The 20,961-nt window shown below is 52.5% G+C and overlaps 3 protein-coding genes across 3 annotated transcripts; 1 reads left to right on the plus strand and 2 right to left on the minus strand.

Moving 5' to 3' along the window:
• Positions 1 to 13,540: 13,540 nt before the first annotated feature.
• On the minus strand, positions 13,541 to 14,371 carry CGCS363_v001511 (uncharacterized protein; the record flags this gene model as incomplete). Its single annotated transcript, XM_036633360.1, has 1 exon — positions 13,541 to 14,371. One exon carries the CDS (start codon positions 14,369 to 14,371, stop codon positions 13,541 to 13,543), a length of 831 nt encoding a protein of 276 aa, XP_036501030.1.
• Positions 14,372 to 17,153: 2,782 nt separating this feature from the next.
• On the plus strand, positions 17,154 to 18,249 carry CGCS363_v001512 (uncharacterized protein; the record flags this gene model as incomplete). Its single annotated transcript, XM_036633361.1, has 2 exons — positions 17,154 to 17,382; positions 17,450 to 18,249. The coding sequence occupies 2 exons, from the start codon at positions 17,154 to 17,156 to the stop codon at positions 18,247 to 18,249; spliced, it is 1,029 nt and encodes a 342-aa protein (XP_036501029.1).
• Positions 18,250 to 18,900: 651 nt separating this feature from the next.
• CGCS363_v001513 (uncharacterized protein) lies at positions 18,901 to 20,956 on the minus strand (the record flags this gene model as incomplete). Its single annotated transcript, XM_036633362.1, has 4 exons — positions 18,901 to 19,186; positions 19,241 to 19,440; positions 19,493 to 20,871; positions 20,932 to 20,956. 4 exons carry the CDS (start codon positions 20,954 to 20,956, stop codon positions 18,901 to 18,903), a joined length of 1,890 nt encoding a protein of 629 aa, XP_036501028.1.
• Between the last annotated feature and the right edge of the window lie 5 nt (positions 20,957 to 20,961).

The following is a 20,961-nucleotide window of genomic DNA, read 5'->3' on the forward strand; positions in this document are numbered from 1 at the left end:
ATGCACCTCTGTTGCGTGCCTCCGTGCTTGTCTTGAGTCGCCGAAGGTCTTGTGACAGCGTTCGCAAGTAGTTATCCCAGAGCCGTCAGTATTGACGCTTCGATTGCTGACAGCATCCCAGCCGGGCGATGTGTAGGTGAGAGATTGGCCCAAATCATCTAGCAGGCTAGGCGTGGTGGTGTTTGTCAGAGTGTGGTAGGTAGGGGAAGCAGGGTAGTAATTGGGCGTCAGGTATTTTGGTCCGGGGGCTATTACATGAGTCCAGGGCGAAGCGTTTTGATGCCCTAGACCATTTCGCACTTGCTGCAGTGCAAGTTCAGGATCCAAACCCGAATACTGGTCTGGATGCTGCAGTGCAGGGGTTGGTGGGGAGAAAACGGGAGGTCCAGGATGCAGATCGATTTCTTGGGAATAGCAACCCGAAGAAAAGTCAAGATTGTCTAGAGCACCCAGATCGGAACCCGCGAATTGGTCGTACGCGCTTCCGTAGGTGGGCGTATAGCCTTCATAGGTGGCCGAGGCGTCCTGACTGATGGCCTCGGAAGTAGCATAGTAACCACTGCCGTACCCGTGGCCAGCGGTCTCATCGAGGGAGCGCGGCTGGTTGTCCATGCTTGCAGGTGAGCCTGAGAGATCACTCAGGTCGGGGGATACTTGTGTGTGGCGGTCGGTTCAAGGATGATGGTGCGGCGAAGTAACTGTGGACTGGTTAGGAACGAGCATATTGGTTCGCGCACAGCGATCTGGCCCCTTGTAGGCGAGTCACTTACCAACTGGTCTTATTGTCGGGTCCAAGACGAAGTACTGCGGAAGTGTTGATGTTGGAGGTCTTATCGGTAGTGACGGTGCCAAACAGAATGAATCAAAGAATGAAACGAGAGGAAGAGAGAAAGTCATGAATGAGACGGGGACAGCAGGGTTTTACGAGGACGAAACGTGAGGTTTATTTGAGGTCTATTTTCTCTCCAATGCGGTCGAAAGGCGACAAGCGTTGGCGTAACAGTACTAGACAGCACCACTCGTGAGCCCAAGCCAAGACCACCGGCGCGCTACCCTCCCTTGGGACGGGTTTAACGGGGGAATGAGTCGGGCGAGAGTGGTAATGCCATGCATCCAAAATGCACCTCAAAGCACAGTGTTGCAGTACTCGTGGGGTAGCCGACTCTGCTCAAGCCCAGATTCTACGATCTGCTCCTTCAAGTCCATCAGTCACCCGCAAGGCCTTGTCACGACACATCTCGCAGCAATGCAAGCGTGTGGCACAACGGCAAAGCCAGATACTGACATATCATTGGGTGATATGGTGCCCTATGATCACTAAAAAGCGAGGCCAGCAAATATTTGGCCCCGAAAGAAGCCGCTCCGTCCTGTCGTCAATTAACCTCTCGGATCTACCGTTCCCATCACGGCCCCGGCCTAGAGACCCACATTGACCGGCCGGCTCTGGAAAGGAAGCTCGGATGGCCTGTGCCCTTTGGAGTTGAGCATACGAGAGCTCGGCTGCGAAAGTTCTGACATTGCCTGGTGTCATGATACTACAGCTTAGACCAATCTGACCGGTACCTAACCCATACTAAATAGCCCCTTGCCCATCCCCTGAGAGGGATGTGCTGCCTACGTCGTTGACTTAGTTGATAGTCCTAATATCTCTTGGGGCAGTTCCGTTACGGGCACTTATTCTAGCTGCTTGTTTGTGTGAAGGTAAATACACTGAGAACATTGCATCCGATGCCATGAGTCTCTATACATAATAAATACCTCAGAACCTACCTGTGAGCCAGACCGAGTCTTTAGTATCATGGTGATTCCTAAGATTTCGGACTAAATTTGTATCAATCCAGAGGATATCTAAGTGTCAAAGGCCGGTATGCATGTGGCCATCTCTGAACTCGAAGACTGCTGTATGTCGTTAAGATAAACAGGAAGATTGTTGGAGTGGCATTGGAGGCCTTCTTGCGATATTTATGTTGAACGTGATGCTCGATTAGACTCAGGCAGCAATGTGTAGCAGCTGAGGGACTGTAGTAACGGTTGCTCTAGCTTTGTACAATTGCGCAGAGCAAGCCTTCAAGCAAGGCGCAGTTCCAGATGGAAGTGAGAACGAGATCATGCATTCGACAATGAGGCCGGCGAATCCAATGCTAAAGGCAATTGCCAATTCTGACCTGGGAATACTGGGTTGCGCCATTGCGAATCTTGTGCCGCCTTTCGACCCAGCCCAAGCTGCCTTCGGATGCCTGACTGGTCGCCTGTTGCCGGCGTAATTTTGACCCTGTACAGTGGTGTGTTACCGGTAAAGGATGCACCCAAAAAATGCGCCTCAATGGGAACTTGGAACCGCCTTCAGGAGTGCTGCCTGATGAGACGCCTACTTGGGCGGAGATGCGAACGAGGGCATCCTGGGGCGCCTCAGGGGTCTTGGGCAAAGAGGGCGATTTCCGCAGATATTTGAAGGTCGAAGACGCCGCGCGATGTTTTTTGGAATGGCAATGCACTTCATTCTTCAAACACAACACTCCACCACAATGCTTAACCTAGTCTCAGGCGCTTGTCCTTCGTTTGGGATGATGCAAATTGTGTTGCCGCTCGCCTAGACGCGACGTCACCTGGGATGGATTGCGCACGCTGACGGACAGATCTGTGGTTCCGGGGGGGGGGGGATTGGCACTTCTGTCCATTGTCGGTATGTACGACGTATCGTAGCGTCGCTGATGCAATATGGGCAGCCTTCAGAAACGTCAAGTGACCTACGTCTCTTGTCAAATCGCCAGACACTACTTATCAGCATAAAGGTCGTCTACGAAGAGCCATCAGACGGAGCAAATAATGCCGACGCAGGTTGGATTGATGCGCTAAAGAAATCTAAGTACAACATCCTCTAGCATGATTTAACCGGAAGGCATGCACCGCCCTTGCAATCCGTTTTCATCAAGACACCGCCGACAACAGGCAAACCCCAAGAGCCACAACACCCTTACAACGCCACAAAATGTGAGAATGCGGCCCGACAAGACTGAGAGAGTCTTGAAACCGAAACTCAATCCCATGTTGTGTATCCACACCGTTGAATCATCCCGACCGTTCAACACTGAATTGGGAGCCGTTTGAGCGACGCCCAGCTTGCTGCTTGCCGCAGCGTTTGACATGAGTCAAGTGTTCGTCCAAGATGCTCTGTTCCAACCCACAGATGCAAAAGAAAGACCCTCCGGCCTCGTGCTTCATCTTGCAGGACTTCGTCATATGCCGAATGTAATTGTCTTTGCGTGTAGGCGAATGAAAACACTTGCAGATGTACCTCACTGTACCATGAACTGTTCGCATGTGCCGCTGCCACTCTCTGGGGGTACCGAGAATGCTGCTGCACTGCTCGCATTGCGTGGAGCGATTGGAGTTACCGGTTTGGCTGGGCGACGCCGGGGTGCCCAATGGGGGCAGGCCTGGGTACCCATGAAGTTGCATGTTGGCGTGTTGCATAGGGAGATGTTGGTACCCGTAAAATGTCGTCGAGGGCTGGTGAACTGCACTGAACGGATTCCAAGGCTCGCTAAGCGAACTGCTTTGCAATGCTATTCTGCTCTCCAATGTGGTGCGAGCTGCGTCACCATATCCTTCGAGTTGGGGAGACCGGATTTCAGGAGCGAACCCGGCAGCTCCGCCCGTAGCGAAGGCAGTACTCGGATGAGAGTAACGATTGGGTGGATAATTCGAATACCCGCCTGAAGTTACGATCGAGCTGGCCGGCATATGATGCGCAATGAATGCATTGTCGTTGCCGTTGCCGTTGGGACGGTCACGGCCAAAGCCAGCTGTCCCATCTTGGGGGTGCGGCTGGTTGCTCATGTTCACTGTCCCGTGGAAATCATCAAGTCGCAGGACTATGGCGCGCTATCAGTACTTATTCGTTACTTCATCACTGCATCGGTGGTTAAGTCGACAAAAAGAAGGCAAGTTCATACGGGAAAGGTAGTTTCTTGAGCAAAAAGCAGGTGAATCGCGGTTGTGAAGGCGAGTGAAACTGTGCACTAGAGGGACACACGGGGAACCCGCTCAATTAATGCAAAAAGAATCCGGTGGAAGTGGACATGTTTTCATGAGGGAGCATACAGACTTTGGTCAAGTATCAGGAGGCGGAGTGTACGTGAGGCACATTGCCTAATGTGCCTTTGTGCCTCTGAGGGCATTTGTCAACGATGCCATTGGGCTGATGTTGAAGAAGAGGCACATCATGATGGCTTGGAGAAGCCTCAGAGGCGCGAAGCGCGTAGTTCAGCAGGGAATGATTGAAATCAAGGGCCCTTCACATCTTCTTCAGTACCCGGAGACCTTGCGTAACCGGAGCAGCCGGGCGGGAAAGTGCTCCCCCCCCCCCCCCCCGGCAGCGGCGAAGATTGGTCGGCATCGACAAACTCCCGCCCCCCTCCTCCAAATTTCCTTGCCTTTATGTGTGCTATAAACGCGCCTTGAAGTTATGTCAGTAGAAATGAAAAGTCGCAGCCCATGACCTCGAATCCAGAAGTGTGACGTGAATGGCCACGACAGCGCGCTCAGTGAGTGCCAGGTCAGGGGGGGAGGGAGCGGAGCGTGGCGCAGTGGAGAACAACGCACCGTTCCGCGACGGCGCAATGTGTAAAAAGTACCGGGAAGACAGAGATGGCTTTCTCGCGTGGCCATGTGCCCCTGAGTACTGACAGTGATCAAGAGCTCTGCGTCTTATTTGCAGAGGGCTATCAAGGACGGCCGAAACACTTGTTCCCGGAGGGCACTGAGAAAGGCTTGCTCCTTTTGCTACTTGGTGGGAACGAATGTGCCAGCGTCTCGAAGGACGTTTACAGCAGTTCCGGCTTCTGCTCCAATGATGCGAGCGAAAGCGCACTATTTGAGTCGGATGCCGTGATGCTGTTGGCACGTTCGGTTGCACAGCCTATGGACATAGATAAATAAATACAAGACTTCGGGAAGATCGAGAACTAAATCACACCTACTTGCACGATGCCTGAAGTGGTCGATGTTCGGTTGAGAACTTGGGAGTGCACATCGCGGCAAAATATGCCAACGATCTGCCTATAAGTTTTATTTTGATTAGGTATGATTACCATATTTACGTAGAAGCCCCCTGAAGTCAGGCTCGAACGATGTAGTCAATATTAGATTGAGATAGACTTTCCGCTTTGTTCTCCTCAACCGCTGCGACCAAGACGCCCACTTTCGTCCGGGACCGGCCAAGCTCCAGCGACTAGCCTTTCAAGGTATTTTTTTGCAGGGGCTGGGCGTGTGAGTGCAACGCTAGATTCACCAAATACTGCAAACCAGGCGTGCGCTTCAGACTTCGTACCGACCTAGACACAGTTTGCGCCCCTGTGTTGTCTCATTCACGTTACCTGGATGATTGTGGTGCTTTGACAGCATCTCCGCGTAACTCGACCTACGAGATTCTGCCGGCCCGCCTTCGTCGATGTTTCCTGGAATCACAGCCCGGAGCTTCTCGATGCGTTTCTCCGGAGGCGAGGGCAAGTTTTCTTGCTGCCGTCGCCCGCCCACTTGTGCTTCCAAGTCTATCCATTCTTTTTGATTTCTTTGTACTTTGGAGACAAGGAAACGGCGCCCCTCATACTCAAACTCGTCCTCAAAGTTGTCAGAGCGATAAATACGTTTCATGCGTCGTCGACGAGCTTGAAGCAGTCCTTCCCTCTCTCGCGGCATCGCCGAGAAGGCCTGAGCTTCAAACTGCGCACCATCTGTATTCGTGACGATGTAAAAGTCAAGGTAGTCGTCGCTGACTTCAGGTTTACGACATTTGATCTGGTATTTGTCTCCAATGAGGTTTTCGTGGCCGCCTGGATTTGTGGCAACCGCCATTTCGGCCAACCCTATGGGAGCCCGAGTCTAATTTGAAATTCGTGATCAATTATCTTAGCTACTGAAAATCTGGAGTTGCTAGACTTACTCTCAGCAGAGCGCTAGGCATGTTGCAAGAGGTTTCGTCGTTTCTAACGGTTCCTTGGAAGACAGTTGTATGTTGAGAAAGATGAAGCATACGAGAAACAACTCCAAGTGCCTGTTATAAAGACTGGATGATAACGCATGTTCAGATTTGTAGCTCAGCAGGCATCAACGAAGCCTTGCGATTCAACTTCCAAAGGATGAGTCTCATTATATCAGTCATAGTGACTGGGCTCACGAGGTATAAGCCTGCGGCCGTGCCATAAACTACACCGAGCATGATCTTGCTCACGTTTTCTCAATTGGCGAATCGGATACGTTTTCGACGTTGAGGCACATTTAAAATCCTTTCTGGCCTTTCCGTGTGAAGAATCCGCATGCCTGTGCCATCTAGGCAGCAACATCGTCGCCTTGCAGGTGGTTGTGGCAAGGCGACCAGCACAAGTCCAACTAATCCAAAATTGGACACCGACGTCTCGGCTCAGCTTGTTGCGACATCTTCGCACATCTTCACTGAGAGCAAGGTCTAAAACGCAGTGCAAGACTTGCGTCATAGAAGGCCCTGAAATGAACCTCAAATGGGGCGTGAGAGCCAATAATAGGGCTGTCTCTCACCGAAATTATAGGCAGAAATGGGCCTCAAATTCCGTGGCGACCGTCTCAATCAGCTTGAGTCGGATTTGGACCTGGCAAGCCTGGGCCTTTGACTTTCCAAGCAGGCTGCAAGGCGGCATCATCTGAAATAGAATCGTGGCAATGTTGCCAGCACTATTTGTAGTCACAAGCTCCTCTACGATGTACATATAAAAGCGACGTGAAGAGAAAGGCCGAAATATCTCAGACTGGTCGTCATCGTCGTTCTACGCAATAAATCTGTGGTCTCAAAGCTGTTGGCTTCCTATGAACCATATTTCGTTCAGTTGGTGGTTTCTTGTTATTCCCGGCGGATTGTAGCTGTTAGCGCACACTCCCCTAGAAGTACGTGAAGCAGAACTCAACACAAGCTTGCAGCGACGTGGTACGTAGTAGGGGACTGAGTTCGGTGTTCCATTTGACACATAAATAAAATCAAGGTGAAGGTGTACAGGATGCTGCAGCAGTGTATATATATATTCAAGAATTAACGACAGGACCTCAAAGAATGTTGACGGCAGCACGATCGCCGCGGTTTGATAGATCCCATGAAAGGACATGAAGACGCAACCGCCGGGCGCAACTTGATTTGTGTCACCCCAAGGGACCATAAAAGGTTACCCTGCGGAAGGAAATGGGAGCCACTGAACTTTGCGAGAGCTGGCCGCAGGCCGCCCGGGAGGAAGTTTGCAGACCCCAACATGCGTCCAATGGTTGTTGAAGTCGTCGGTCCGTTCACCACATTTACAAGTAAACGGCTGATCGGTATCTTGCCGCTTCCTGCAATTGCCAAGGTGCCGAAGGTAGTTGTCTCTTCGTCCACTTCCGTACAGGCATCTGCATCGAAACGTGTTGCCATGGGCCGCCCTCTGGTGCCGGTTCTTCTGTCTCACGTTGCGGTATGGCTTCGAGCAGAACTCGCAGATCGTCGAGGATTGAGAAGTGGCCGTTACTCCACTGCGGATGCTGCAGGTGTCGAAAACAGACGATGCAGTTTGGCTAGGAGTTGCGGTGCTCGGTGATAGCAATTGTTGGTTGAGAAAACCTGGGGCAATGTGACACTCCGGCTGGATGCGCAGTGATGTGGCCCCCAAAGGATTCCATGACCCCGCGTCAGGATGAGCCTGACGGCCGTATTGCCCCAAAAAAGGGGGGACGTCGTCGACGCCTGTAGCAGTGGCGTCGCCGATTGTTAGCGCTGAAACATCGATATCGATATCGATGTCAAAGTTGGCTTCTGAGTTGGCAGCAATGTCGGCGTCAAAGTCGGCGCCAAAGTCGATATTAAAGCCGGCGTCTAAGCCGACGCTTGCGTCAGGTTGCTGATGTGCAAAAGCAAACTGATTTTCAATGGCCGTGGGCGAGACCGGCGCCGCGTTTGGAGGTACACACGCTAGTTCGGGTAATCGCTGATGGGCATGATGTTGACCAGCCGGTTCGCTCGAAAGCGACGGCAACCGGTCGTTCATGGGGGGTGTAAAATAAGCTCAGCCAGGTGCTGGGCTATCGGGTGAAGTTGGGATCAAGGTTGGCGAGAAGGAACGGCTGTGGCGCCAGTCAGCGATAGATTTCGCAGATGACCAAGGGACCCTTTCTTTCGATGGGGCCGTACCGGCTGGGTTGAACCTTGAGTCGGGATGAAGGGGTGGTGGCGATGGGATCGTGAGTAAACCTGTACAAGAAGCACTCAAGATGCTCGGAATGCACGACCTTGGTTGACTGCAAAGCAAAGTTCAGAAGCAACCACCATGGGTGGCGGATGATTCTTGTAGGACACCGGCGTGGACAATTGTGTGAGGATCTTTTCCATCATCACGATTGGGGGGTATGGGAGCGCTTGGTCTGCGAGGACGAATACTAGCCACATTCAGTTGCCGACTCAGCCCAGCCAAGACTGACGACTGCTATGGTGGCCCCAGAAAGACTGCGAGATGCATGACGCGGATCGTACTTCGCAGGAACACTGCATCGACGAACCGTCCTATGCCAACGCCATTATCGAATTTGTATGCGTCCAAGGGACCTGGAGTTAGCGACGAGACCGGAGGATTTGTCTCTGCATCACAGCACCAAGAGCTATGAACCAGGCCCCTTTGGGCTTACGCGTGGTAATTAACTTCAACAATCATGGGAGCTTCAGGATGGGCAAAAGAAAGACGTGACGGAGGTTCGGTATTGGCAGCGGCGCAGCGGTGCAGCAGCTCCAGCACGCTACTGCAGGGGACTCACCCTGTTTACTAGATGTACGGTACCTTAAGGGAATTGCAGGAACCTTATCACCGATACCTATCGTGGAGACGAACATTCACAGCCCCAAGAGTCGGGCGATGGAATGATTCTTCATCTAACACACCGCCTATCCAGTAAGTGTATCGACTCTACAGGATGATTGGGAAACCATGCAATGTTGGGTCCGCAAGTCTCCTCATGCTGCTCAGGCAATTCACCCAACCTAAATACACTAAATTACTACCCGCCCCGGGTACACCACATAATTCCCGCAGCAGACGCAGCCTTTATGGATGGTGGGTTGGATTCCGCTTATCCCGGCCTGAGAGACATCTCTCCGCCTGGGCCGCTGAAGCAAACACCTTGTAATTCGGCTGTCAGGGGCTGTGAGCGGGCAAGGTAGTCGCCCTGTCAAACTCCATCTCACCACCTCCAAAGCGGGGCAACACGCCCTGAAAGAGACAACCGGGTGCGATTCCAGATGGGACTCCACTCACCAACTGGCCAACAGCGCAGCTTATCTTACAGTGTGATGCTTAATGTCTTCTTCTTGAATTGACGCTGCTCATGCTCCCAGACGCAATCTAAAACCGAGCAGCCCCTTCTTTGGCTGCGTAGAGGACATTTCACGGCTGGATTCTAGCCTCGCTATCTCCTGAGATTTGAATCTTTTTTTCCCTTCTAACTTTTCTTCTTCGCAGTTTGTTGCGGAAACAGAGACACAATAAGTTAGATTCTGCAATGCCTGAAGCATGTGATCTGACAAGAAACATCTGCGTCATCATACACCAGACTTAGAACCACGCGGTATTCATGCCCTTTCATTACCTGCAACCACCATTTCTAAGGTTTATAAGCCGTCACTGATAGGTCAATGTTCGATGGCGCTGAGTTTCTACTAGCCTGCATGAAGATGTATCTACGGTTTAGAGTAACTGCGAAGAAAAAATTTTGAAGGGAAGAAAGAAGAGTACTACTACGGCGATAGCTGTAAGTGGGGATGTGGTTCACGGCACCAGCTGTGTAAATATGACGGTTTAGATTGCACCTTAGGCAACATTCATAAGATCACCTCAAGATACAAGAGGTAGCGTGAAGAACGAAGAAATGTCCTACTCCGTTCTCGTGATTCACAGAGGGCTTAATATGAGTGTTGATTGATGCGTGATTGGGCATGTGTGCTCGCCGTGCATAACCTGTGACAAAGATATGTTTACTTTTGGCTTCACAGGCGGCACGGAGACATTATCTAGGATAGATATTGGTATAAATGAGAAAGAAATGTTTGAGATTAGGGCAAAGAAACACTAAGACACTCTTAAAGATTATGTAGAGAGCTGAACACCTTTCATAAGGCTTGAAGAAATATAAGTAATACTGTCAGCTGTGCTCATCATTCATCAAGCCGTTAAGTATCACAGATTGCCCTGCTGCAAAACTTTTCTCCATCTCGAAGTTTCCAGACAATATAGTTGCGAATAACAGTAGGCCGTTACAGCTGGAAATCTATCAAAACGTGTAGTCGCCTTTCGTGGGGGTAAAACAGGTGCTGTGTTCTCCGCATACACTCCGTTGCGTTGACAGCGTCCGCCCCCCCTTTTTGCCGAAATTACGCACGCATAATCCCTGTATATACATGAAAATTTGCCCAACGCCACGTAGATATTCGTAGTACGGCAATTGACCTATTCTGATGGCTTCAATTGATCTATTTCTATTGAATCTCATTATCTGAGGGCATCGTGATGCCTCCTAAACGCCGCCGCGCGGCTCGGCAGGCGGATGATGACCCTTCTGGGCATCGTCCGTCACCCATCGCCAACGGTACGCGGAAACAACGACGTATACAACAACTGGCACAGGACGCCGCCAGAGATCCTCCTCAACGCTCTGCCTCGCCGTCGATCAGGATCGTTACGCCCGCCGAGAGGGCTCGCCGGGCTGCCGCCGCCGAAGAGGCCGCCGAGGAGGCCGCCGAGGAGGTTATCGTCGCCGAGGCTGGACCCGAGACTAATGATTTGGTGGCGGCTGAGTCTACATCGCGAAGAAAGCGTGTACTTATAGCCCCTCCGTCATCACGAAGAGCTCCAAAAGCGTCCTCTCGCCAAAAAGCAACGACAACGCAGAGGAAGCGAAAGAAGGATCCGCCGCATACGATCCGGCTCCGAAGTACTCTGCCTTCGTCGATGCCACCGTTTCGACCAGACTCGACCCCAGTTAACCCAACCCCTCGTCAAACCACTCGATTTGCGGACGATACGCCTACGGCCCCTCGCCATAGCGCTGATGATACGTTTATGTCGTTCCACGATGTATTTGAAGAGGAGGACGATATGGGTAACGAGGAACCAACTCTGCTACAAATCCAGGTTACCCGTGGCCCAGCGCTCAAGGGTAACGGTTTACCTGTTCTCGATCTAACCATCGAGAGCATCGCGTATAACAGATTCAGTATTGCTCCTGTATTAGATGCGAATAGTAGAGACTGGGAGGCAGACAGCGGCGCCCAACTTGAGGCAGAAGTGGCTCACTCGTATATTGTGAAGAAGGCCAATATCGCTGTTGTCGTTGCTTGGAGGAAGCCCACCAACGCATCTAAACCAACACCAATCTTCACTCGGGTCTATCCGTCTACTGGAGGGGTCACTTGGCCAAGTATTCCATGGGTTGATATTGTCCCCTCTCTTGAACAAGCTGAAGAGAGGGGTGAAGTCCACCTCACCGTCAAGTGGCAATACAGCGCCGTACCAATCTCTGGTGGTATAGTGACTGGCGTACGAACGCCTCGAAAAGGTGGCCGAGCAGGCGTTTCAGCCGGCATGCAAGAGGCGATCGATCGTGAGGCTAACGATCCTGCAAACGTCGAGCGTCGGAAGGAGGGTATGCACAGACAACTTCTCCGTACGCACATCTGCCCAGAGTACCAGAGATGTAAGAATAGTTCGGGCGACGAGAAGTTCAACTGGTGCTATATACTAGGCCAGAAGCACTACAAGATCAAATCTCACCATATAGAGAAGTGGGCGAAGGCTATTATGACTGGACAGGCTGGCGTTGACAATATGGAACCACCTAAAGAACTGCTTGGTGAGATTCTTCACGACCAGTTTATAGAGGATCAGAAACGCCAGGGCAAGAGAAGTAAGAATATCGTGGAGGTTGATGATAACCAGGAGACGACAGTGATGACGGAAGAGAAGGCTGAAAATGCCGCACTTCCATCATCAGGGTCAAGATCTGGCCTAACCAACGCCAACAGCAACGCCATCGTCAATATATACGGCAACGCGGGGGCGCCAGATCGTCATCTTCAATATCCTAACCCATACGTACAGCTGCCGCCGCCGGCGCCGCCGCCGCCGGCATATTGGCCATATGCGAACATCTCACAGTATTCGTTGCCAACTCTTCCGCCATTGAACCTTCCAAGCACTCGTCAACCAAGTATCGCACTCCCGATTCGTTCGTCCTCGCCAGTGGTACCGGATTCGCCTCGAAAAGCTCTAGATCAAGTGGCCAGCTTCATCAAGTGGTTTATATCCGTCCGCGGCAAGCGATATAACGTCGACGAAGGGTTCAGAAAGAAGCTACAGAAACTGCGATCAGTAGACAGTAGCTTGCGGGCAATTCGCAAGTTACCAGATATTTGGTTTACTGAACAGGGTTTTACTCAAGATCTTACCGAAGATGTCAGGAACTCGATCAAATCCTTCATAGACAACAGCGCCTACTACGGAGGGCAGTCTGACGCCCTCTCCGACGTGGTATCTCACTCTGAACTTCATTCAAACCATCGAGAGTCAGAAGGAGATGTTTATACAAGAATATACGCTGGATTGCCAGGAGGGACGGCGGCGGCGCCAGTTGAAAACTCTGCGGCGCTAGTTTCAGGCGAGTTGGGGTCATCCCGACATATCGACGCCCTAGTGCCACGTCAATCCATCGAGCAAGAGATCCGTGGTACGCCAGTTGAAGTTGGTCGACGTGGTGAGTGTATATAGAGCTGTTTACTGTCGAATATGGCTAACTTTGTAGGCGTTTCGGAACTCTTTGGTTTCGTTTCGTCACCACTGCTGTCAGCGTCGCAGATGCTGCCCACGCAGTTACAGATCGAACAAGACGAAATCGAGCAAGGCGATGAGGACAATCAGATTGAAATCTCGAGTGATACGTCGTCAACAGAGACGTATTACTCGGAGGAGGATAACGAAGAAGAGTGATACAGCAAGAGTGGTGTGAAGTTTGACTGTATGCGCGATTTTTTTGCATGACGTGTTCAACCACGGAAAAGTCTACCCATAGCCGTAGATTCAACACTGCCGCTCTATACGTATAAAAGCAATAGAATTACTGTTATTTTGGATCTGCAAACAATACACTTCGGTCCATCCCGATACTGGTTAGGGGCAGTTGAAGTCTCTGACTATGGTTGAAGTCTCTGATCGTGATGACGTGTCATCATCACAAATCATCGTCACAAGCATCAACAACGCGTTTCAGCCGTTATACAGGCAAAATTGATATGTATACGTAGCTACCGACGAAAACAATGGACGACGGTATATTTTTTGTGTTCTGGTGCGCTTGTGGCTAACCTTTTGGCAATCTTGTTGGCTACAATCATGGATTTGATGATTGACCATCATATGACGACACGATTAAGATCTATTGCGCGCGAACGCACGATGAAAATTTGGATTGCTTGCTGATGTTCAATATTGGCAGCAAATCCTCCCTTTTATAGTTCGATATCGTCAAATATATGCTCTGTCCCATCAAAGTTGACGAACGAATGGCGGAAATGGCCCTCGATCTGGGGTAGACGATACCCAATCTCCATAGCGCAGTCACGTAGATATTCCATGAAATCCCGAGTGTCATTCTCATCGTTGTTCCACTTCGAATACGTCTTCCTGATGTATCGCTTTAGATCGCCGAAGTACTCTTCGATGGGGTTGAAGTCTGGTGAATACGGAGGCAGAAACTCGAGATGGACACCTGATACCCGGCATAAACCCTCGATTTCAGGTATACGATGGCAGGAGAGGTTATCCATAACGATGACAGAGTTTGGCTCTGGAAAACGCCCACATTTCGGGATAAGGCACTCCTGTAGCCAACGAAAGAACCCATCGCCGTCAGTCGTACCATAATACGTAGTCAAGTGTAGGATACCGCTCAACGTGAGGGCTGGCAGGATCTGTACGCGAGAGTTCTGAAACCGATCAATCTCTGCAGTTCGAAACGCAGCAAGCCCTTTCGGCGCCCATCCAGTCCTCCGTATCCCAGTATCCTTATTGACGCCGGATTCGTCGACGAATACCAGCTGGTCGGGGCGATATCGTCGTATACGGTACAAGTACTCGTATCGTAGTTCGTCACTTCGCTGAGCAGCAATAATCTTGGACTTCTTGTTCGTCCAGCCAGCTGAGTTTAACTGTCGACTGATTGCAGAACGACTGATCTGGATCTCGAAGGCTTCAAATAGGAAATCTTGCATCTCTTCAAGAGATAGATCGCTGCGGTACTGCAGTAGTTCAAGAAGCTCTGTACGATGCCATATTTCCATCTTTTGTCGACTCTGGCGGCACCTCTTATATCTCTGCACTTCGCCAGTGATATTACGTCGTGATCTATGTCGTCGAATCGTTCGTTCGGTACAGCCAACGATACTTGCCAGCTCGTGGGTCTTTTGGTCTTCGAATGGCAGTATCATCGCGATCGTCGATAGCTGTAGATTCGATATTCTGGGCGCCATTGTATCGTCGTCGTCGCCCGGCGTCTTTCTCGATGTATCTGATATAATAAACCACGGACATGTACTGACCAGCGGCAAACTGTAAGTAACAGGGCACAATCTATACAGCAGTAGACTCTTGCTCAATATCGTGAACAAGCTGAGCTATCAGGAGAGTCATTAATCCTGTTGACTGCCAAAGCATTTGCTCTGAAGAACCGTATCAAGCCCCTTGGTATGCTTATATATTACTCAGAGCCATACAAACCGTATGCTGAGTAGATATATAAAGTCATACAGCAGGTCTCTTCTTCTGTTCCTCAGCAAATGTCATCTTGATCTCTCATGACGAAAATAGACCTTTTGTTGGTCGAATGGTATGGGGATGAGGTGACTAGCTGGGTTGGCAATGCCTCGATGGGTAGATTGACTGCTACGGAAGCATGAAATACACACCTTATGTCTCTATCGTGTAGTTATACGTTTGAATACTACTGGGACTATAGTGATTGACGGCAATTGAGGTGTTGGTGATGACTTTGACGCGTTTTGCGTGCGATGCAGAGAAATGCGCGTCACAGCGTAAAATTGGCTTTTTTTCATGTTTTTGCATAAGCGGGGAAAAAAAAGGGGGGCGGACGCTGTCAACGCAACGGAGTGTAGGCCATTCATCTCGTCTCCTCCGATAAAGCTACCGTCGCAGCTACGCGATCCGAGAAAACATCCGTCGATAGCATGCGCCTAGTTTCTTAGTTAACCGAGTCCTTAAATCCCACAATGGGAAAAGAGAAGGGCGAGTTACATATTTTCCTGCAAGAGGTGCTCCCTCATCCGCGGGCCAGACTTTCAGGCCTGGTCTTGTTAGTAAGGGGCTTCGCGACAGCTTGACGAGCGATTGTAAATAAAAAGGTGACAATCCTATCTCACTTATGACAAAACTTCCTTTTTATCGGCAGCAGTCGAGGTAAGGGTGTCATCAACAGCGTTGCCTTCAGTATTTGTACAAGCACATAGACGGTGCTTATCGCCCAGAGCGGTGGTTCTCAACCAGCGTTAGCATCCTGCTGCTCTAAACCAGAGGTTGAGATACAAACGTACGCGAGTCCACGGACAAGGAGGGGGAGGATTGGGAAGGTGAACATGGCGCCTGGCTCGTTGTTAGCTGCCGATTCAAATGCTTTTTGTTGTATGGAGCGGGAGATGGCTGAGACCGCAGGCCACAACTTGAATCTGCTAAGTTAGGTTGCGTGTATTGTATGTACGGAAATGTCTCGTCACACCCACTGTTTAATCCTACGGAGTCTGGCACGAGTCGCTGATGGTTTTGAGTAAATGGTGAAGAGGTGGACTGACATTTGTTCCACGTGGTTCCAGCGGAAGAAGCACCGCCTGCTGGTGGTTCCGCGTTGGCAACAGCGCAGGGACGCGACCTGGAACAAATGGATCTGTTTCTCCTTGTTTGTCAATCTCATGGTTAAAGGCCTGCCGAAAGATAACTGAAGATTGCGAAGATGAGCGTTCACCTGCCCGGCCTGGCTCTGAGAGGCGGGTCTCTGCTCGGCCCCCGGAAACACGGATACCTTACCCACGCATCCCGATCGAAATGCATCTCACCACCCACAGAGCGGGTCGCCCAGACAAGTACCCTGCCAGATCCTCAATTCAAGAACACTTCCCAGCGGCATAACTTGTCCTCCGGCATGACCCCGCGCCAGGTCTTCCGTGTCTGACTCCCTGCTACCCAGGTATCCTGAGGTCAGATACCAGTCTCGGCCCTGGCTGTAGATTCTTCAACGTCATGAGTATCTGATTCAAAAAGCTCTCCGGGGATCTACGCCTCAAAAACAATGCACTCAGAGTACATAGAGTGCTATGCGACTCATTCAACATATCAAGATTCTCGCGAGACTGGTTAAAGCAACACACAAGGACGCTGCAACTCGACCCAACCAAATCTGCTTCTTTTCAAATTTTATAATGGGAAGAACTCAGGACGAGTTAAGAATGTGAATTACGTGGATCCGTTAAAATTATACGATTTCCAGGCATCTCTGTCACATGGCCAACTTTCCTGGTCGTTTCGACTCGTTAGCGGAAAGTTGATACTGGCTGGCGATAATGTCCACAACTAGGCCCACACATGGACGCACCAACGGTTTGGGGTACTGCCACGACAGTCATGGGTGGATCTGGGCGACGATGACAGTCATGACCAAACAGCTCTCTGCTCGCCTCGCGATGAGATTGTTTGTGTTCTCATTGGTCTCCTCACGATAGTCCACCTGGAAAAGTCGGCGTGCGTATGGTGCCAACTCCATGGGACCACAGCACCCCTGTCAACGTGAGCTGCCATTGGCTGCCGAACCTCCCCTGCATTTTGAACCCACAGCACATGCTTCTCACGGCCCAATATTATATACCCTCTCGCTCATTCTTCAGTGTCACCGCAAGAACCCCATTCGATACCACCCGAAGCTACGGTTTGCATCTTGAGGGCGGACATCCTACTTGACTTTAGGACGTTCATCATCTGTGTTCCTGTCCGCTGGACGGCACTGCAGCAGACGCACAACCATCAAACTCTGCCTGTCGCTGTCCCTCACCGCCATTCGAGATGTCCACCGCCGTTGTTTCCTCCGCCGCCTCCGTCCACGGCTCTGACAGCGGCGTATCCACCGCCACACTGTCTCGGAAGTCCATCAGACGTGAAGTGGACGTCGTTGCGGGCGTGACCGTGAAGGAGAGGAATAAGCAGAGCCTCACGGTGTGCGTTGTCCGCGAAGAGAGCCTTCACAAGTTGGAAATGGCTTGCAAATACATTCGAGGAATCTTCGAACGAGACAGTAGGCTACCCCACCCCCTGCCCGCATATTGCAACTTCATCGATCAAACATCTGACACTGGAAACAGCTCCGCCCATGCTCTTCACCACCGTCGAGCTCCTCCAGCAAACCATCGACGCCGCCGAGCTCTCAGCCAAGCACCGCGTCCTCAACCTGCTCTTCAGCCCCGAGATCGAGGAGGTCACCTTCGACGTCCCCCCGCACTTCAGCCAGCTCAAGGTGCTGCGGTGCGCCGACCGCCGCGACCACGGCAAGCTGTTCGTCGACGGCGCCGCCACGTACAACAACGTGCGCCTCGACAAGTGGCAGGCGCACCGGCACAAGAACCACACGCTCATCATCGGCGACGAGCGCGGCGTGCGCATCAAGCTCAGCGACATCGTCACGCTCCCGCACTGGGCGCGGTGCCGCAACAACTTTGACGGCGCGGAGCAGAACGAGATCTTCCAGCACTTTCAGAACCTGTCGGGCAAGAGCCGCTGGGAGGACGTGAAGGGCATCGTGTCGTCGATCTTGGGGCTCGCGACGGGGGCGGCGAAGCTGGGCGTCAGGTTGAGCGGCGCCGCGGGCGGGATTTATGCGAAGTACACGTTTGGACTGCATGCGTTGGAGATTGGGGCTGCGGGTGTGAAGGTCAGCGCTGTTGCTACGGCGGCAGGCTCTGCTGTCGTGCTGGGCGTGGCGGCTGGAGCTGCGGTTTACTTCATACCCTGGGAGGGCCTGTTTGAGTGGTTGAAGAGGGCGTTTTTCAGTTTCTGGGACAAGATTTGTTCGCTCTGGCAGCGGTTCAAGGGTTGGGTTGTGGATTTGTTCACCGGCGGATCTGAAGTCGAGAGCAAGCAGAAGATGCTGGTCAAGATGAGGTAGTCTGACTTTCCTTTTTGTTATGGGTTTGGCTTGGATATTGGGATATTTTATGACGCGACGGAAATTGGAATACAGTACAAGAAGTACAAGAACGAAGTTTCTTCAGGGGTATATACAGTAGAATGCGACAAAGAGAATGAATAGACGATAAAACTCTGCTAGACATGATTGAAACAAAAGGACCTTGAAGCCATTATCGCTGTGCAGGATGCAAGTGACCTTGCGCCAATGAGGTACTCAACGCAAGTGGTTGTGATAACCCATTTCCCTAGTTAGTAGTTAGCTTTCCGGTCCGCTGCCTCCGGTGACAGACGCCGGGAGACCCACCATCGCCGAAACTTTCGGGCAAGGCCGACACCGAACGGCGCACATATGGAGCCGACCATGGGGCACAGGAGCTCAGACGCGAAGCACATACAGTTATACAGCATCGAATTTTCCCATATTCGCCTATTATGCCACATAATCAAGCCAGATCAATCCTTAACGAAATTGACAAGGCCCGGAAACTTCCGGTGCAGATTTACAAGAAAATCAGAATTTGAATGAACACATAATCTTGTTTATTTGTATACTACATAGCCCATGATCCAATTTTGTCTCGTAAAATCGTACAATAGCGCCACATTCCTTCAAACATGAACGATCATTTTACAGGCCAAGCAGTCCGCCACCACCCTTCTTACCACCGCCGCCACCTCCAAGAAGGCCGCCGCCTCCTTGGCCTCCGCCCAGCAGTCCGCCGAGCAGTCCTGGATTGTCCTTTCCTCCGCCGAGGACTCCTCCGAGCAGTCCCGGGTTGTCTTCTCCTCCACCAAGGACTCCACCGAGGAGGCCGCCGTTGCCGCCTCCAAGGAGTCCACCTCCACCACCACCCTGCTTAGAGTTTTGCTCGCCTCCCAAACCACCGAGAACGCCGCCCAAAAGACCGCCAACACTGTCATATTGATTAGCTTCATGAATTGTACCCGGGAATGGAGAAACTGCTTACCCATCACCAACTCCGCCAACGACGTCACCAACACCACCGAGCAAATCGCCTTGGCCAACCTTGCCAACGCCCTTGCCCAAACCTCCAGTGATGCCGGTAACAGCATCGCCAGCACCCTTGCCAACACCACCAACGACGCCGCCCAAGGGTCCGCCAACGGTGTCACCAAGGCCTCCGACAGTACCCCCGACAGTGTCACCCTAGAGCCTTCGTCAGCGTCCGTAAATTGTTCTCAGTAAGAGGAGCTCTTACCAATCCCTTGCCGACACCGCCAACAGTGTCGCCAACGCCCTTGGTGGCACCGCCGACGGTACCCATGACATCGCCCCTTCCAAGCGCACCGGTGGTATCTCCCAGCGTCTTGCCGAGACCGCCGGTCGCGGCGCCGAGGGTGTTCGAGACGCCGTTCGTAGCTCCTCCAACAGTCTTGCCGAGGCCGTCGACGCCAACGGTCTTGCCAACGCCATCGGCGAGCCCGCCAACAGTCCGGCCGGCTCCGTCAACGACACCGCCGACAGTCTTGCCGGCGCCGTCGACAACGCCACCGGCAGTCTGTCCGACTCCGCCAACGGTCTTGCCCGCGCCGCCGAGTACGCCGCCGGCAGTCTTGCCGACGCCGTCCACGAGTCCGCCCGCGGTGTTGGCCACGCCGCCAACGGTGTTGCCGACGCCGTCGACCAGCCCGCGCTTCCGGGCCTCGATCTCGTGCGTCGGGACCAGCGCGTTGGGGTGGTACGTCTTCTTCTTGGGCGTGTCGGTCTGCTTGCGCTGCGCCTCGAGTTCGTCGGTGGGCACCAGCGCGTTGGGGTGGTAGGTCTTCTGCTTGGGCGCCTGGGCGGGCGCGACCGGGGCGTGGAAGTCGCGGAGGGGTCGCGGGGCCGGGATACCCGCTGGCGCGGGGGCCTTCTTGGCTGGCGCCGGGGCAGAGGCCGGGGCCGGGGCTTTCTTGGGGAGGTGCTGGGAGGCTGGCGTCTTGACGGGCGCGGATGCACGTGATGGGTTGACGGAGGGCTTGGTGGGTTGCGGGTTGGCCGCGGCCGCCTTCCTGGTTTGGATGCGCGCGACGATGTCGGCACCAGTGGTTGGTGTGTTGTTGTGAATGGTCTTCTTTGTCGATGGCCTAGACGATCGGTGGGAGGAGGAGTGGTGATCCTTCATGGCGGTGGATGAAGTCTTATGGCGGTGGGGGTGTGATTGCGAGTGAGATGATGTGTGCGCCTTCGAGACCGGCTTGGATACCTCGCTCGCAACTGCCTTGGTCGCCTCCCTGGCCGAGGGCTTCGCCTGCTCCTTGGCCGCTGATCTCGAGACGCGAGGCTTGGAGGCCTCGGCCGGTGCAGCGCCGGCCATTTGAGCTTGAAGTTGAGCCTGAGCCTGAGCTAGGGCCAGGGCCTGGGCCTGAAGCTTCTTCTGTTGGAGCTTGGCGATGATTTCGGCCCTGGTGGGTTTACTGGAGTCGTTGGCGGTTCGCCTTGTTGACTGCTGGGCTGCGGCTGTCTCTTTGTCGGCGGCGGCGGCTTCGGCCTGCTTCTTGAGAGCCTCGGCCTTGGCTCTTCGGGCGGCCTTCGCTCGACGGGCCTCGGCGACGACCGCGGCCGATTTGGGGTTACCCAGCGCGTTTGGAGTTAAACCTGCCAGGGGATGTGTAAGCTAATTGAGGTATTTCATGAAATTTACCCGCGATGACTTACTCTGAGTAGGTGCTACTGCAGCCATGATGA

The sequence above is a fragment of the Colletotrichum siamense genome (assembly GCF_013390195.1).
Source record: "Colletotrichum siamense strain Cg363 chromosome Unknown KSG_Cg363_contig01, whole genome shotgun sequence".
In the NCBI taxonomy this organism is placed as follows: domain Eukaryota; kingdom Fungi; phylum Ascomycota; class Sordariomycetes; order Glomerellales; family Glomerellaceae; genus Colletotrichum; species Colletotrichum siamense.